This window comes from Zophobas morio, unplaced genomic scaffold (genome assembly GCF_036711695.1).
Source record: "Zophobas morio isolate AGI-343-1 ecotype UQ-CSIRO unplaced genomic scaffold, CSIRO_AGI_Zmor_V1 ptg000006l, whole genome shotgun sequence".
Lineage (NCBI taxonomy): Eukaryota > Metazoa > Arthropoda > Insecta > Coleoptera > Tenebrionidae > Zophobas > Zophobas morio.
Genome location: NW_026972111.1, coordinates 10,488,093 through 10,507,500, shown reverse-complemented (window position 1 = coordinate 10,507,500; position 19,408 = coordinate 10,488,093). Strand labels below are relative to the sequence as shown.

The 19,408-nt window shown below is 32.8% G+C and overlaps 2 protein-coding genes across 4 annotated transcripts; both read left to right on the top strand.

Moving 5' to 3' along the window:
• Positions 1-3,567: 3,567 nt before the first annotated feature.
• LOC135123088 (alpha-tocopherol transfer protein-like) lies at positions 3,568-6,277 on the top strand. 3 transcript variants are annotated; one of them, XM_064047594.1, is made up of 8 exons: positions 3,568-3,858; positions 4,408-4,491; positions 4,931-5,083; positions 5,139-5,283; positions 5,341-5,590; positions 5,698-5,808; positions 5,857-5,959; positions 6,019-6,277. In XM_064047594.1, the coding sequence occupies exons 3-8, from the start codon at positions 4,939-4,941 to the stop codon at positions 6,165-6,167; spliced, it is 903 nt and encodes a 300-aa protein (XP_063903664.1). In that variant the 5' UTR covers positions 3,568-3,858; positions 4,408-4,491; positions 4,931-4,938; the 3' UTR covers positions 6,168-6,277. The 3 variants fall into 3 exon arrangements, with proteins under 3 accessions (XP_063903664.1, XP_063903663.1, XP_063903665.1); XM_064047593.1 differs by having other exon boundaries at positions 4,374-4,491; XM_064047595.1 differs by lacking the exon at positions 4,408-4,491.
• A 6,675-nt stretch (positions 6,278-12,952) lies between these two features.
• On the top strand, positions 12,953-18,718 carry LOC135123574 (E3 ubiquitin-protein ligase UHRF1-like). The gene is made up of 10 exons (XM_064048355.1): positions 12,953-13,005; positions 13,071-13,441; positions 13,493-13,932; positions 13,982-14,160; positions 14,210-14,396; positions 17,038-17,212; positions 17,555-17,760; positions 17,815-18,097; positions 18,156-18,404; positions 18,469-18,718. The coding sequence occupies exons 2-10, from the start codon at positions 13,277-13,279 to the stop codon at positions 18,610-18,612; spliced, it is 2,028 nt and encodes a 675-aa protein (XP_063904425.1). The 5' UTR covers positions 12,953-13,005; positions 13,071-13,276; the 3' UTR covers positions 18,613-18,718.
• The last annotated feature ends 690 nt before the right edge of the window (positions 18,719-19,408 follow it).

The following is a 19,408-nucleotide window of genomic DNA, read 5'->3' as shown; positions in this document are numbered from 1 at the left end:
GAAGAATTTGGTGTTTCAAGGATTTGAAAATTTTGATGTTTTGAATATTTAGAGATGTTGGTGTTTTGAGGAGTTGAGAATTTGAGAACTTTGATGTTTAGAAGATCTGAGGTTTTTGATATTCTAAAGATTTGAAAATTTTGGAGTTTTGAAAATTCGGGAATTTTGATGTTTCGAGGATTTCAGGATTTTGATGTTTTGAAGATCTGGAGATTTTGGTGTTTTGAGGAATTGAGGAATTTGATGTTTTAAGATTTTGAAGATTTTGGTGTTTTGAAGATTTGAGGATTTTGCGTTTTGAAGAATTTGGTGTTTCAAGGATTTGAAAATTTTGATGTTTTGAATATTTAGAGATGTTGGTGTTTTGAGGAGTGGAGAATTTGAGAACTTTGATGTTTAGAAGATCTGAGGTTTTTGATATTCTAAAGATTTGAAAATTTTGGAGTTTTGAAAAGTCGGGAATTTTGATGTTTCGAGGATTTCAGGATTTTGATGTTTTGAAGATCTGGAGATTTTGGTGTTTTGAGGAATTGAGGAATTTGATGTTTTAAGATTTTGAAGATTTTGGTGTTTTGAAGATTTGAGGATTTTGCGTTTTGAAGAATTTGGTGTTTCAAGGATTTGAAAATTTTGATGTTTTGAATATTTAGAGATGTTGGTGTTTTGAGGAGTGGAGAATTTGAGAACTTTGATGTTTAGAAGATCTGAGGTTTTTGATATTCTGAAGATTTGAAAATTTTAGAGTTTTGAAAATTCGGGAATTTTGATATTTCGAGGATTTCAGGATTTTGATGTTTTGAAGATCTGGAGATTTTGGTGTTTTGAGGAATTGAGGAATTTGATGTTTTAAGAATTTGAAGATTTTGGTGTTTTGAAGATTTGAGGATTTTGCGTTTTGAAGAATTTGGTGTTTCAAGGATTTGAAAATTTTGATGGTTTGAATGTTTGAAGATGTTGGTGTTTTGAGGAGTTCAGAATTTGAGAACTTTGGTGTTTAGACGGTCTGAGGTTTTTGGTGTTCTGAAGATTTGAAAATTTTAGAGTTTTGAAAATTCGGGAATTTTGATATTTCGAAGATTTCAGGATTTTGATGTTTTGAAGATCTGGAGATTTTGGTGTTTTGAGGAATTGAGGAATTTGATGTTTTAAGAATTTGAAGATTTTGGTGTTTTGAAGATTTGAGGATATTGCGTTTTGAAGAATTTGGTGTTTCAAGGATTTGAAAATTTTGATGGTTTGAATATTTGAAGATGTTGGTGTTTTGAGGAGTTGAGAATTTGAGAACTTTGGTGTTTAGACGGTCTGAGGTTTTTGGTGTTCTGAAGATTTGAAAATTTTAGAGTTTTGAAAATTCGGGAATTTTGATATTTCGAGGATTTCAGGATTTTGATGTTTTGAAGATCTGGAGATTTTGGTGTTTTGAGGAATTGAGGAATTTGATGTTTTAAGAATTTGAAGATTTTGGTGTTTTGAAGATTTGAGGATTTTGCGTTTTGAAGAATTTGGTGTTTCAAGGATTTGAAAATTTTGATGGTTTGAATATTTGAAGATGTTGGTGTTTTGAGGAGTTGAGAATTTGAGAATTTTGGTGTTTAGACGGTCTGAGGTTTTTGGTGTTCTGAAGATTTGAAAATTTTGGAGTTTTGAAAATTCGGGAATTTTGGTGTTTCGAGGATTTCAGGATTTTTTATCCACTCATCCGGCGGCGATTTTACTTTCGGCATTCTTTTAAAATATTAGTAATATTACCAAAAAGAAGTCAACATGTAACAAGGGAGAACCACGTATAACACTGTACTACGACAGATGCGATGGACTGATGGTTGTGAAATAAACGGTTCATTTACTTAAAAGTTTCCATTAGAAAAGTTAAGGTAGGTAGTTGGGTACAATAATCCTTTTTTCTAGAAAATCTTCAACGGTCTTGCCGCAAAATGCCGAAAAAGAACATCTGGTTAAAAGCTTGATTCATTATCAACGGAAGTAAGTATTTAAAGTCATAAAATCTATGGAGTATTTTTCCAATCCTATAATAAAATTTTATTACCCAAACGACCGGAACCTATTCACAGAAAGGGTCTTGAGTAAGTGTACTTCAATGGTCAAGTCCAGGTAAAATGCATACGATACGATACGGCTAACTAACAAGTATTTGTCATCCCGACAAGGCCGGCGTTTGAACAAAATATGCATTAAAACTCATATTCGTCGAAAATAGTATATTATTAGCCAAGGTTGCAGAGCCAAGCATTCTAGACCGAGCGCAAATTAGAACCCGAGACGCGCAGCGTCGAGGGCTCTAAGTGCGAGGTCTAGAAGTGGCTTTGCAACCGTGGTTAATATACTATTTTTTTCACTAGTAGAAACCATAAGACAATAAACTGAAAAATAAACGTTCAATTTTTTGACGCAACATGATTTTGTTTTGATTTCTAATCAAACTTGATCTAAATCTTCAACACAAAGAAAACCGTTTATACTCTTGTCGCTGAGTTAATCATTTTATCTTCTACCGTCTACCAACTATCATGCGTATACTCAAGTAATGTTTGTAGCACACATTTGTTCATTTTTTAAGAAATAATCACATCAAACATTGCGTACATAACCTCAATTTTTCTTTTTGAACCCGTGGTAGCAAAAGTTGAATTTGCTACCACTAAATGAGTCGATATTTGCATGCGTCCAGGCTGCTAGTGAAAAAAAGCATTAAATAAGCATATAAGTTTTAATATGCATAAAATTGAAAAAAAAGTAAATAAGCATAAAAAAAAATGTGTCAAATGACTCCAAATTGTATCATAGTTACAGATATAAAAAAGTTTTGAAGTGCTTACATTTTTCACAAAAAGCATTAAACCTAGAAATCCGCTCTCTAGTTATTGTAAATGACCTCATCACAAAATTTTGCCGAATAAATATTATTATTTAAATTTCATAAAATAACATAACCCACTTGTGGTTCATAAATCCGTGTTGAGTTCCAGATTTTTGGAAAAAAAAACTTAAAATGCTGTAACAATATTTATATTCCTGCAGTTCGGGTTTATGAGTTTGTGTTCAGATTTTACCCTTGACATCCAGATTTTTGGAAAAAAATAAAAACTCTATACTAACATTTTACTATTTAACGTTGAAATTGCAAAACCGGATGTTTTGGAATCTAAGGTACTCAGAAACATGGTAAATTGTTCATCAAAGTTTCAGTAATAAAAAAGTTGGTCGAAAGTTGTTTCGACAGAACTTCCCTCGCTCCTATTGTGACTGTATCAATAATTTTACTCCCCTGTTTTGTGGCGATAAACACATTCAAATGTAGATAATGCACCCGACGATATTTAACAATGACAAAATAATATTTGAAATTTTCGTTTCCCTGGCGCAGGGATTCGGAGGGTGCTACTGACGGCGGTTCATCCGTCACCGAAAAGAATCGAGGAATTTTTATGACCTTGTTTGTCTAGTTGGGTCCTCAAGAAACTCCAGGTGTGGTGTTTAATTTATTACAGATTTAACAATAACACTCAGTTATTTAAAAAATCTGCACAACAAAAATGTATCAGTGGTACTTCGGGAGCGAGGGAAGTCTTGTCGAACTTTCGACCAATTTTTTATTTAATGGGTTTATGCGGGTTATAGTTATTTTAACCTCAAAGAAAGGAATTCTCTGGTCAGTGCCGCTTCATTTTTTATTCGTTTTATTTTCCGTATTCAGTATGTACGTGTCAAGCACACGATCAGTGTATCTCATAAACTCAGGTGTGTTATTTCCACCAAGTGCAATTCTTCGCAGCTCTTCGTTTTTGCTCTGCTCGTTACCGTTCCTGTCCGGTGAAACTCCAAAAGGGCACCTTTGAGGTGAGTTCGTGCCTTCTCTGTCCCGAAAATACAGTCCATTTTTCCGTACAACAAAAATAGAGCAATAAAGAAACAAATTTTTTGTTATGGTTTTAGCATTAGAAGAGCAGAGCTACTTTTTTACAGAAATAACTCAAAATTTAAAAATTATAATAATGATATTACATTATCTGAAATTTGTCAGGATTTTATATTCCAGTTACCCAACCAGTTCATGGTACGAGATGCTGGTTTTTGAAAGTCGTTCTTGTGACACATATCTTCTTCATATTCAATTTCATAATATGTTTGTAGCAACGAGGCGTTTCCAAGAATTAATTAATACAAAAAGTTTATATGCTTTTTAATTAAAGCCACTCCTTTACACAATTCTATCAGAATTTTTTGAAACAAAGTTTTCATTACCATGTTTATATAGAGGCTATCTTGTAAAAATACCCCTCTGGGACATTATAATAGTAACAATACCCGTAGTAAACAAATTAAAATGCAGTATACTAGAAAGTTTTAAACAGGCCAAGTCACTAAAACCCATCTATAACTGTCAAGGTTCCTTGGTCATTAACGGAGTAAATCAAAGAACAAAATCTGACTTTCAGTCAGTTGGTTTTGAACTACAGTTAACACAAAGAGGTAAGTTGTGTTTTTATCACAAAACAATTTTTTACTGAAATAGATTATGTGATATATGTATTTAGATAATTTTTATTTACTGGGCGACAGTTTATCATCATTTTGACGAATGTCTCATTTATGTTTTTTGACAGGTAGGATACGAAAGACATGTGAATGGCAAGATGCTAAACAAAATTTTATTTCATACTCCGTTACTTGGATTTAACAATCTGTTTCTATTTTTTTCGTTATGAATATATCGGATGCTCTAAATTAAGTTTGACCACAAAATTTTTATTCATTAATCTTTTCCAAAAAGTTGATGACGTCATCTCAAAATCATCTAAATAAATAAACAGACAAATGAATTAATTGTATAAAAAATTAGTTGATTATTATTAACAAATAGACCCTAGATTTTTTTGTTACTAATCATAAGTCTGCAATTTTCCCATAGCCAAACTAATGGAGTCCTTACTCGTTGTAACTTCAGAAGATAAAAAACAAATCCTCAAATACTATAATGTCACTGAGAATAACATAAAAGAAGACGTAGCAATTATTCAAACATGGAAAGAAAAACAACCACATTTGCCTCCAACATTGTCAGGTTAGTATATTTCAACTGGACCGGGAGACTATATTTAAATGTATTTTTTATTTAGACGACTTTATTGAAAAAATCCTCTTGAGAAATAAATGTCGTGTGGAACGAACTAAACAGAAGCTGGACAACTACTATTCGCTTAGAGGCCACAACAAAAACCTTATTCGTGATTTTGAATCTATTGTGCCGTCAAAACATGTGACGTAAGTTATTTCGAAAAATTCCAGTGCTCTAAGAGTGAGTGTTTAAAATTGTTTCAGAATTTATTTGCCTATGCCCAATTTAACGCCGAACCTAGAACGAATCGTTATTATGAAGATAATGAATCCAAGTCCTATCGCATATGACATATATGAAGTAATTAAGGTCAATTTGGGAATTGAAGAACTTTCTTTGCAGCATGATTATTCTGTTGGTATTCGTTACCTCTTCGATTTTAGCGGATTCACACTAAACCATTTGTTGAGGATAAATCCTCTACCACTTGGCAAGCACATCAATTTAATAGAAGTAAATAAGATGCTCTTTATGCCAAAAACACATTTTCACATATAAGCTCTCGCAATCTTATGTGAGACACCCTATGTAGTATAACGTTAAATGACTTTTGATTGCAGAAAGCCTATTCGCAAAGAATATTAGGACTAGAACTCATTAACTTCCCTTCCTTTGCTAACAAAATTCTAGCTCTGATGAAGTTAGTGTTGAGGCCCAAAATTTATGAAAGAGTAAGATTATTTTGAGTAAAGTGTTATATATACATGTAAGCTTTTCAGGTAAGAATTCATGAAAATATGGAATCTGTGTACAAAGTAATACCGAAAGAATGCCTTCCGTTTGATTATGGTGGAACGTTGACGCCCATTGCTGAGCAATTAAGTAATTTTTAAATTGATTATGGATAAGCTAATGATTTTTAAATGTATATTACTTTATAGAAAAGTGGGATCAGGCTATAGAAGACCATCATGATTTTTTTGTGGAAAATTACAATAACGTTTCTATGGAGCATTTACGACCTTTGGAAAGTAAACCAAATGAATGTTTTGGGGTAGACGGTACTTTCAAGAATCTAGCAATCGACTAAAATTCGCCCGATGAAGAAAGTGGAAGATTTTTATAATTACTACAAATTTCAAAAGACGTATATTAGTCGTCAAAATAGTGCATTCAATAAAAGTAAAAGATTCTTGCAAATTCATGTGTATGATTTCAATGTTTACGTTGTAAAGACATTATTCCATTATTTCATGTCTCCTAGAGTACCTACTAAAAAAGAGGTCTCCCCTTTTCGTCTGTACGTTTGTCTGTAGTCTGACGTCTGTCTGCTATGTGTCGATTTTTATCGAAATTATTGGACTTATTGTAAAATTTTATATATGTATATTTTAGGAATATCATGTAGAATGTAGATTATAAAAAGGTAACCAAAATTGGTCCGATCTTTGTCACCAACAATGTAATGGTGTCATCTGAAAATTTTTCATGGTTAATATTTTTTAAATGCAATAAAATTACATATTCCTATACTAGTGACATCCAGATTTTTCTGAAAAAATTTAAATTGTGTAACATTTTACAATTTAACTTTGATACTTAAAAAACGAATATGTATTTCATAAATGCTTATACACGCTGACTAAAAAAAATTAATGAATGACACAAATTATTTTGTTGAACAAATCAAGACCAACATATTTTCGCCCAAATTTGGAAATACAGTACTGTCACTATTACATCTTATATCATTAACTATCCAAACTGACATACGTCTCCGTGATAAAATTTTGTAATAGAAAAACTCACTTGAAATATACACACAGCATGCCTCTTTACCTTTACTTTAACATTACAAACATATCTTTATTTTAACTTATAAGAATTATCATAAAAAAATAAAATTCGCAAAGTCAAATTTTTTTTTTTTGAAAAACTGTATATGATGTATTGTACTTCAGAGGCGCGAGAACTTCTATGTAAACCAACTTTGAACACTTCTCAAAGAGAGTCCAGTGAAGTGCGCCGGAATTATTTTGTACAGAATCGCTATAAATTCGAGTTATTAAGAAATAAATTGTTGAGTTTTACCCACGCCGATTTTACTCACCGATCAACGTAACAGTATAATTAATGTCATATTTAGGAAGACTTTGATCATTTATGGTGATGTGAAATTAATTATATAAATATAATAAATAAATTTAATATTTATGTGTTCCCAAAGTATTGCCTTCGAAAATTATACATATACATATTCTAAAGCAAACTAGTTACTTTTGGTTTTTCTGCAGTTTGAGCTTGTTTCTAAACTTTTTTGTAACCTTAAATATGAACATACGTTTAATACAGGGTGTTATTGAAAGGTCCGTAGACCAAAATTGACAGTTATTCGCGTAGTCTAAGAAATCTGAAAATTTATTTTGTATTATCAAAATTATAAGGGGAAAATTAACCCTTATCCAACCTTTTTTGACGCTACTGAAAGATAAATAGGTAAAATTAACTTATTTTAGTAAATCCTAGTAACTGTAACAATAAAAATTTTATCAAGACTAAATGTTGCTATAGAAACGAAAGATAATCTTTTTTCATAGACGTACAACGAATTTGAACATAAATTTTAATAATGTTTATCTTTAAAAGAAGAACACATTTACCTGAATTTTGTTTAACTTTTAGCACCCAAACTTCGAGACCAACTGCCGATTTTATTTTGTACGTACCTTTCGATAACACCCTGTATAAGTACATATAATTCGTAAACAGTCAGTTTTATGGGAGAGTTGCAAGTGTTGTATTTTTCGTTTCCATACGTGGATATATTTCTTTTTAACTTCTGTCAGCAGTTGAATAAGTATTCTTTTTACTTTTAAGATTTTGTTTTTTTTTTCGTTTAGTCATTATCAGGACGCAGACGCAACTAAGTAAAATCTTGGAACACATATCAATTAATATATAAAAAATATAGGCGTGCTTCAGGTACTTATTCATTTATTTTTTGCGTTAATGCTTTGTATACAGCTGTGATTTCCCCATATATACGAGTATATACGTTTATTTGAATAACAGCTGTAAGCTAAAAGAAAAATTTTCAGAATAATAATTGTCAACGTAAACGCCCGGCCTTGAGATTTACAACTCAAGGTAAGCACGCTTCGGGATTACTCCGCATCTCCGCGCTCTAGTCTTTATTTTAGAAACAGGCCGTTTTTATATGTATAACTATGTGATTACAATCGGGCGCAGAAAATCTTGGACGTCATTTTTCTTTCATTTTGAAATTTTCGAGAAAGTGTTATATGCATCATGTCACTTTGACGTTTCAAGATTAACACATTTTTCAAAATCGACGTGGGTAAAACTCAACAATTTGTTTCTTAGTAACTCAAATTTACACGACTAATTACATAGCGATTATGTACAAAATAATTCTAGCGCAACTTGACTGAATTAATTCACTGGACTCGGCTGCTGACTGAATAACCATCGTTCCCCAAGGGGACCTCCATTTAAACCCATACTTCCTTGTAGATGTTCAGCGATCGAGGTCTTTCTGGAATACCCATCGCGAGTTACACTTCCAGGCTTTTCTTTAGCGAACGTCGCCCGGCCGCTGTCACCGACGATGAGTCACCCATCATCGCTGTACATACTAGAACTCATAGGCGTCGTACCGGGGCGGCGTATGGAATGTTATTGACGTCCAAGATTTTCTGACCCCGACTGTTCAAAGTAAAATACAAACAGAAATAATATTTATGAAAACACTACGAGAAATGTGAGGCTCCTTATATGAAAAATGTATTTTAATCAATTTTTTGCTAATTTGAATTTTTTATCTGCACTACATAACAGAAGATACCACGATATAGGAATAATTAGTGAAAATAGAATACCACGCGATTGTTCAATAAATAGTTGTAATTACATGAAAAGAAAAGGAATCATTAATCGTTTCGGATATAATTTTATACTGGCAGAAAAAAAATCTAAAGTGAAAAGATAATTTATTATTATTATTTATTTAATTTGTTACAGCTGTATGTAAAAATGTATGTAAAATGTCTGTAAAAATAAATAAACCTTCACTCATGACAAATTACAATAAATTAATGGTACTGTGGTGTCCCGATTTAAAAGTTAAATTTCGCGCCGAGAAAAAACAAGGCCACAAAATCGCATTTGAAAATTTAAAAAATACCCATGCATATTTAGCGTGTTAGGCAAATTTTCGTTTAATTTATGATTAACTAATGACTGACTAATTGAATTGTATCTCCTTGCGAAGATGATTAAGATTTGTTTCGCGTAAATGCGTCATTTTTATGATCTTCTTGTTATAAATATTTTGGAAAACTAAACGTGGTAGACAAAATCTAAAAGCAGATTTGTGATCAACAGAAAAATTAATTTAGGGACGTGTGTTTTCATTTCTGGGGATTACAAAAAGTTTCTTTTTTTAGATTTGACGATTTTCTAATCTGCAATGAGAAATTTTGCCGTTAACACATATAATTTTTATTTCACTGTTTGTAAATTCACAGTTCACGTAAACTTTTTAACCGTTCATGGTTCTCGTGCAATTTTACAACGATGATAAAAGTGTTCACGTAAACCACGTAGCGGAAATTCACTTCAGTAATGAATGATGATATATTTTAAAGTTCTGGATGCTTTTAGTTAGTACATTATTCAAATTCAAATTTCATAGCTAGTATGCTGTGTGCTCATAAAAACTAAAAGAGCTCGATCGCCTTGATCAGAGACATCGATCCCGTAGCCGTGATCTATGTTTTCGACTCACGATGCAGTCTTTGGTTTTTGATAATTACCATCCAACTATTTTAATGCCGAATTCTCCTTTTTCTTTGCGTGTTTAAATTCGTTTTATTTAAATATTTGTGTCGTTTTGTAGTATTGGTTGATTTTTGAAAGCTGGTGAGGTTTTTGCAGCTTTTCGCTCTATATTTTGCATTTTGATTCAATATCCCTTTTCCAGTTTTGACATTTGAACGCATTCCGCTATTTTAAAAACACAACGTAGGGTTCCATTTTGTTGACGATCGCAGCTCAAGACCAAATTTTAAAGTTTTCGCGGGTTTTATAACTTTGTGCACATGTCTCATTCTGGCAGGATATTGGGTTATCAATCAGCCATTACAGTACCGAGAGAATGGACCAAAATATTTTTTATTATAGGGTGGTGGCTTGAGTTTTAAAAAGAAATCTAACTTTGACATAAACAACTTGTTTTTAGAAGAGAAACTACGTTATTGCAATTATAATCTCTCAAAAGAAACAAGACGTCCTTCTACGTCTTTTTATAGTTTTTTTGGTATAGACATATGTATTTATATGTAGGTAGTAGCAAAGTCAAAAAAAAAAAAAACTCGTCCAGACGGATTAAAACATGATGTGACACTTTTGTATTCACTTTTTCTGAGATTTACACTCTACATAAATATATTTATTTCTTATTATTTCAGAAAACGAATGAACCAAAAGTTTTGAGCAGTGGCGGCTTCTCAGGTGAGGCAGGTGAGGCAGGGCCTCACCTTACATAATCATAAAAAATGTTTTTCTTCCATTAGCAGTCATTAGTATGAAATATGGATTTTTTGTACGGGGGAATTTAAAATTAGCGCGACAACTGAACTTTCTATGCCAACCACAAAATCAAGGCGCAGCGTTATTCTAACCAATCATGTATTTTCATGCGTTTAGGCCGGCCTCACGGGTTGATTAAAATGTGGGAATAGGAGGCTGGATGTTTTTACAACGCACAGTATTACCGGTTCCGTTTATTATGGGAATCAAATGCTTTAGGACAGATAGTTTTGAGGCCGGCCGCAGCTCTTGTCTGATTGGTTCTCCTTCTCAGCTCAGTCCACATGCACGTGCGTTTTGCATTTTGCAGAGTGCATAAATTTTAAATTTCAGTCGTTGTCGTTAAAGAGTTCGGTACTTGGTTAAGCAGTGGATTGTGGATACTCCGATTAATTTTATTTGTAATTAAATAATAATGAACATGGACGCAGGCCCATCTGGTACTCAGGTAATCTCCACGGTTCGAAATACAAATGACATTGTTATTAACGTTCTCGTGAATAAATGTCCCTCCAATAAGTTAACATACGAAGATAAACTGTTTGTAAAGTAAAGCAAACGTCCATGTCCAGATATAAGCTTAACATTAATTCAAAGAGAAAAACAAAAAAACAGGGTGTTCAGTCTCAATTGGTATACAAAATATGATTGGCTTGCTGGGAGTACAACTGTGAATAAACTTTTCTGTTGGCCATGTATTTTATTCTCGAATAGTGGAGAATCGGTTTGGTGAGAAACTTGATATGCAGATTTGAAAAATTTGTCGCGTTCCTTGGAAAAATATTCCAAAAGTAAAGATCACATATCATCTTCTTCCAAGTTTGTTCTTCTCGGCCAACAGAATATTGCCAGTACTCTAGATTCTGCTCGCAAAATTGAAATAGAAAATTTTAATGTCAAAGTTCGCGAAAATAGGAAAATTATTAAAAGGTTAATTGATGTTGCTATATTTTTATGCACACAAGAGCTTACCTTTAGAGGACATGACGAGTCAGAAACGTCTTTCAATCGCGGAAATTTCAAAGAATTAATTTCATTGTTGAATAGATATGACACTTATATGGGAAATTTTTTGGAAAAAGATTTTGACAATAAACCCGTGTTTTCCGGTACTTCAAAAATGATTCAGAACGAGTTAGCTGAATCAATTTCTTTTGTCATAAACAAGAACATTAGCAAACAAATTTTTGAAGCCCCTTTTTTTTCCTGGCAGATTGATGAAACGACTGACATAAGTTGTAAATCGCAATTGTCAGTTATTTTTCGTTACGTTATCTCCGGTAAAATTGTCGAAAGATTCATGGGGTTTTTCGATGTTAGTTCTGGACCAACTTCTGAAGATTTATTTCAATTACTAAATAATTTCAGTAAATACAACCTACAAGATAAATTAATCCATAAGTATTGTTATTGTTTATATTATTTATAAATCTTTTTTTTGTTATTTACCACGGCTTTGAAGCGGTTGTTCGAAAACTACAATTTTTATTAAGTTTTCATTTTACTTATATTACTATTGTTTTGCCACATTTTTGATTTACCTTTGTTTTAAACCTTCCACTTGTTATCATTCTTGTTTCCTATTCTGCCCTATCCTTCTTTCTTGGCAAGAAAACTCTACACCTCCACGTCGGTTCTTGCCGGACAGTTGATTATGTGGTGCATTTTTGTTAATATTTTTTTATGTTCAAATTTCCTAATAAAATACATTTTCATCTAGTATTGACGTATAAAATCAACTTACAATTCCAAATTTCTTAAGTAAGTCGCCAAGTGTGGGAAAAATGGAAGTGGAAATTTTTTTAGTCTCAGGTATCACTTTCAACTGACAGAGTAGAGTAATTTACAGATATAAAAAAAAATTATATGTATTTAACTATTTTTACGTCATAAGGTGTGGCCTCACCAAAATTTTAGGTCACGAGCCGCCACTGGTTTTGAGATATTTTATTATGTATAAATAATGTTGAAAACAAGGATTAATTTGCGTCACCAAAATTTGCACTGCATTGACGATCAGCGTAATGTATATATGTAGCAGGATTTGAAAACTGTATAAAATTTTTACCAAAACTGCTACCAATTTTTTAGACATTACCTGATTTAGAATTGTAGAATTTTGCCCCAAATTGAAAAAATTATCAGAGAAATCTTTGTTGGAAAATACGGCGTTTACCATTGCTGGTGCTGGTGCTTCAAAGGCGAAGAAAATTCGGTGCTGGTAATTTGATTCCCCAATTCCTTTCCTCATCAATGCAAACCTGTATTGTGTGTTGCATATCAATCAAAAAGAAATGGAACACATGTGGGAACACGTGGTGCGTTGCTCTTGTTTTTTTTTTACTCCATGACGTAATTTGTTTTGTGTTATTACTTGTTCCAGTGTATTGGGTTACTGCAACTGTTATTGTTTTCGTTCGCAAGAGAGTTTATTAGTTTCGTGTTGCAATAATTCCCGACTTCGCGTTCCGTTTTCCGATATTATTAAGCATGTCACGTGCACTCGTTTTATTTAAGCCAGCTTTACCCGGAGCCGAAGATAAGTGCCATACAACCACTTGTTGAAACCTGTCCCATTAAAGTTAGAAAATGCAGTCTGTGAGAATTAGACAGGTCACTGTGCCTCTGAAGATAAAAAGTGATGTCATTTTTAACATAAATCACACTCTGGAAATAGCAGCACTTCAAAAACTAATAAAAAATGAGCTTCAGGTGGATGTTGCCAAACAAAAATTGTACTATGGAGGAAAACAAGTACACTTGAATAAAATCGCTTATACTGTTAGTAAAAGTATTTTGTTACAGTTGATATCTGACCATTCAATAGCAGACTACAAAATTAAAAATAATGATGTTATTCAGTTATTAGTGACAACTGACAATACTGAAAAGAAATCCACAAAGATTGACTCTGATGACGCTAGTGTAAGAGATAGTGATGTTATAAATACAACAAGTAAATATTACAAAATTGGCGATTTAGTTGATGTTGTGTATAAAGAAATCGGTGCTTGGTTTGAGGCTAAAATTGTTAGTATTTATACAGAAGTGACCACCAGTACTGATGAAGAAGATTTGTTATTTCAAGTAGTTATGGACAGAGACGAGCAGACAGCCCCGTTAAACGTTAATTTTCATGATATTCGACCAAGAGCAAAATATTTATACCAATTGTCAGAACTAAAACCAGAAATGGTTGTTTTTGTCAATTATAACATAAATAAACCAAGAGAGACAGGATACTGGTAAAAATCTTATTTGGGCGTTCTGCTAAATAAATAAATAACATTTCAGGTATGATTTTAAAATAGGAGAGATAAATATAAAAAAATGTACTCTGGTTGGGACTCTGATGCTAGGTGGAGACCTTGAGGACATTAATTGCACAGTCAAGTTCGCCAACGAGGTCATGAAAATTGAAAAGCCAACCTTGATCTGTGAAAGGGGAAGTGAAACTAAAACAATCCCTTTAAGTAATGAAAACAAAATTTTAATTTCTTGTTTAAATCATATATTTTGTAGGAAAATTGCCTCTTTATTGCAAAAAATGTAAAGATGTTTCTGTAAAAGATTGTAAAGAGTGCAGCTGTAACATTTGCGGCAAAAAAAACTTCATTGATAAGTTAATTATATGCGATGAGTGTGAATACACTTACCATTTATTTTGTCTTCAACCACCATTGGATGATATTCCAACAGATCCAGAATGGTATGTATAGGTTTATAGTGTGTACTTCTGAGGTAATGTAATACTTGCCAGAGAGTACATTATTTATTTAAAACTATTAAATTGTAAAATATGAAATTACCCCACTATTAACCCGCGAACGTTTTTTTTTAGTCTAAAATTTTGACGTGATGAAAATCTGTAGGGACGATTTGTTCATAAAATGTCCTGCTAGACTTTTTCAAAGGGTTTTTCGAAATTTCGTATATCCTGAGTGATAATAGGTATGCATAATTGTATAAGGTCAGAGTACTGGTAGATTTTTTAAAATTTTGCGATTATGCAGGAGCAAAGTGAAATATTACATTGAAGTGGATTACATAAAAATCCATTCAAAATTACAATTTTGAGACAACGAAATAAAAATGTGAACTTTAATACATATAGTATAGTGGCATAAGAGATATAGTAGTTTTACAGCTTTGACTCGTTCAGTGACCTTGTCAATGAATAACGCAGTTTATTACATGCAAATTTATGACACCATCCCAAAATTAAATAAGCTCTTTCTTGTGTATGGCTCGCTTCTACCTAAATTTTCCGTTGACAAGGCTACAAAGTATAGGGTGTTTTATTTGAAAAAACTGAAATTGTATGTATTTTGAAAATTGTCACACTTTATATTAAAACTGGATTTTATGCATACCGCAATAAAACGCGTACTTCTGTTTATCTCTTCTTAAAATATTGTAACACAGAACATTCTGGCGATTTTTTTTTTGAGCGCTTGCATTACGAAAAATTTTAATTAAACTCGAATAATGTGGCAATGTCGCATTAGAATTTCAAAAATAAACTGTTGTTCTAAATCCTAGAAAAAGGCTAGAAAATATAAAAAATATATAGTGTTCTATTAAAAAAAAAAAAACAAGCTGTGCCATCCCTCAAAACAAAACACTGTATAGTCCAGAAAAATTTTAATGCATATTACTCAAAAAACAGACCGCACGCTTAGTGACTCACCCTATATATGTAATTATAGTTTTTCTGCTTTTCTATTTTTATTTTATTTTTTCGGAGATGTTGGATTTTTATTGTCAACCGTGCTTTCGGAGTCTATTTCTACTTCTGGTTCTAAATTAGAAACTTATCAGGTAAGTTCGCCAAAACAAGGTCAGCTCCATGTTGTTCGTCCCCTAAGACTACTCGATTGAGGAGGTTCTGTATAAATGCAGCGAACATCTTGAGAATCGTCTTCTTCAGTCAGTCCTAGTGCCTCTTCCACTGTTGGTAAAAAAATCAACTTGTGCAAGAATGCACATATAACCCCATTTTTCTAAACTGAAAGGGAATTCTGTCAAAATAATGAGTATATGAAAAAAAACAAAGAGTTTAAAGTAAAAAAATAAAAGAATAGGTACTACTTAGACGTGTACAAAATTATGAAACCTGCGAAAAATTCAAAATTTGGTCTTCAACTGTGATCGTCAACAAAATGAAACCCTAAACGTTGTGTGGTGAAACCCAAGGTTGAAAAGTCGCCGTAAATCAAAATGCAAAATCTTGTTGTTCAAATAACCTAGAAAGTATTTATTCCCCAGGTGCAAAAAGCCTTTTCCACCGTTCAAAAATAAAATCAAATGAAATAATACAAATATTTATTTGAATATCACAAATTTAAACACACAAAAAACCAAAATCTGGATTCTGTCACCCTTTCTTGACGATGTTACTCTGTTGACAGGTGTACACTCACACTACACTTTATGCCCAAAAAACCTGTCGCGTATTATGCTTTATACCCCGTCTTTGCATAATCAATTTTCCCCCTGAAGTTTACAACTAAAAATCAATTTGGCCAAATGATCAGAGAAAAAAAGACCGCCAACTATCTATGATTAGAAACCATACATTCCGCTTTCGCCATGAAAAAAAAGTATTGTGCTTTTATTAGAACAATATCTGAATAAATACCAGAATTACCAGGAAGGTAGGAAGCAGCATACTTTGTCAAGATATAGCCTTACTAATTTTTTAAAAGTTTAAAAGTTAGTTATTGCATACTTCATTTCAATCTCAATGGTGGAAAGTGACAAATGCCACTTATCTGCCACTTTCCACCCAAGCAATGGAAGTAACTGTCACTTTCCACTCAAGAGATGGAAGTGAATGTCACTTTCGACCTTCAAATGTTACGTATGTGTCATTAAAGCTGGATTTATGGCTATTCCGCATCCGGAAGCGGGTCCGTAAACGACGCAAATTTCTTGCGGTGCTTGCGTTTGACCAATACGGGTGATTATTGTGCTGAAAGGATCCGAATAAATGCGACGAAAATCGAATCAAATTGCAAGTGAATAAAATAGTGTACAAACCTCGGCAAAAGTACGATTCCTGTGTCTCTCGACAGAAATGGAATACTTTCCGCCTCGGTATGTAATATGTATACTATTTAATAGCAAAGTCTGGATAACAGAGACATTAAATTTATTATACCCTGAAGCACAATGCCAATTTTTTACATTATGAATGTATTTGTTCCGGTTTTTAAGTTACTTCAGTTTTTACTGTGGAACCAACTAACAGGCTGTCAAAAACTGTGAGGGTTAAATTTTTTGATCTATTTTTCCGTAACGCCGTTTTATAGAATGTCAATCGGCTGTTAAGGAATTGTCTCATTTAGGTATTGTCCGGATTGTAAAAATGATGAGAATGAAATTGTTAAACCAGGAGAAAATTTGAATAAATTTCACAATGGAAATGAGACTAAAACACAAGTACGAACCTGTACACCAAAAAATTCCTTTGGTCCCATCCTGGGAATACAAGTAGGTACTGTGTGGAACGACAAATCTCAGGTAGAGATCTTTTATTTTCTGCTTTTCCTTCTAAAACCTGAAGCATGACTGTATGAAATGCATGGACGCCGCTTTGTAGTTTAGGTATGTACATAGTAGTTTGCGACACTTACGATATATTAATAACGAAATACACTTTTTTGAAAGTATGATATTTGATTTTTATATTGTAATCCCAGTTGCTTAAAATGTTTTCACCTTTGGTAACGATTTAACATCAACTTTCTTGTTTGTTACAAACAACCAGGGATCAGAAAACCAGCTTGCACGTCTAACGCTAACTTGAAGACGGTTAACGAATTACATTTTTCTGGAAGATATACAGTCATATGAACTTTGCAGATATTTGAGGCGGGTGTTCACACAAATTCCGCGAGCAATGTCTGTGGAGCGGAAGAAGGTGTTTACAGCATTGTATTAGAGAATCCTCATGAAGTATTACAAGATTGTGGAGACGAATTCTACTACAACATTTTTAGTCGTTCTACTATGAAACCGCGAACGATTACCACAAAAGTATTTATACAACACATTACCAAAATGGCCAAGTAAGTACAGATATCCGGATTTCGTCCATGTTGTTTAGACACAGATGTTTTTAGACAATTAACTTCAAACTGCCACAATTATAAAAGAGAAAATTGCAGTTTCGGCAAAGCTGATATCTGGGAACGCGGAAAACCAATCAGGATTGTCAGAAGTGACAAACTGAGGAACATCTCAAAATTTGCCCCTGAAAATGGTTTTAGATACGACGGAATCTACAAAGTCGTGGAATATTTTCCACATATAGATGCAACAGGATGTATTGTTTGGCGTTTTCTTATGAAAAGAGATGACCCGAATCCAGTACCTTGGAAAATTACAGAGCACAAGTTTGTTCCTGTAGTAGTTTTACCATCATTGCACGCCAGATTTTTTTAAATCATAAAATGTTTTATAGATCTCGAGAATCGGAGAGGATCATGTACGTAAAAAACCGAAACTGGAAAAATTCGAAATAGGTGAAAATGTAATTAAATTTATTAAGGCCGATGTTGTCAATGAAAAAGTATGGAACGAATGTGTAGAAATAACCGAGCTTGGAGAAGAAGCATTTGTTAAAAAAGTGAAGGAGATGTTTACTTGTGTTTGCTGTCACGATATAGTTCACATGCCCATCACAACACACTGTAAACATAATATTTGTCATGTAAGTAGGTAGTTGGTTTTAGATTTTTAAAATTACGTAAAAATGTGTTACGTGTTTGTCTCAGGAATGTCTGAAAAAATGTTTTCATTCTGAAATTTATTACTGCCCTTGTTGCCGACTTAAAGTGGAGAAGAAACTTTTAAGTAAAGTTAATCACAATCTCAGTGGCGCTTTGAGGCTCTTGTTTCCTGGATACAGATTTTTCTAATGAAATGTATTTATTTTGGTATTAATTTCCTTTATTTTTACAGGTACTTATTTTTTATTAAATATATTTAAAATTGTAACGCAATAATAAAAACTATAAAAAAATGTGTCATGTATTTTACTGTAGCGTTCTGTTGGGATCATAGTAGAGAAGCGTAGGTCTTGACATTTATGCCACTAGTTGTGACTGACGATTTTCACAAAAGGTTTTTGTTTAATTTATTTATCTAGAAACCAGAGTATGAAATTGTTTAATATTTGTACACACGTGAATTATTTTGCTGTGACATTGTAAATAAATGTCCTTATCAATTTTGTTCTAGTGATACCAAGAACGCTTATTTAGGACAACTTTTTGTCCAGTAATTATTGCGTACCACTCATCATTTAAAGCAAAGCAATAAACCAGTGTTTGATTGACTTGAAACGTAATTGACCAGTAAAGTAAGGTTAGAATTTAGAATGCGCGGCAGTTCATAATTCAAAAATTCTACTATGGGTTTCTTATGGGAGCTTGATTTTACAGGCAAAATACACCGCACAGGTAGAAATCTTAACTAGTTCATGCTACAAGCGATAAAGACTGTTCAATTATCTTCCTATTACTGAAGGTTTAACTATATAAAAAGCTTCTGTTAAAGAAATATCGCAAATTAAAAACAACGATGTTCATCAAAGTAACGTACATCGTTTCTAATGCCTTGCGCATGAGTGAAACGGAAAATCCAGAAACATGCCGGACAGAAAAAGAACGCGAATATTTTGCGGGGCTAGTGACGTTTGTATCGTGAAAATCC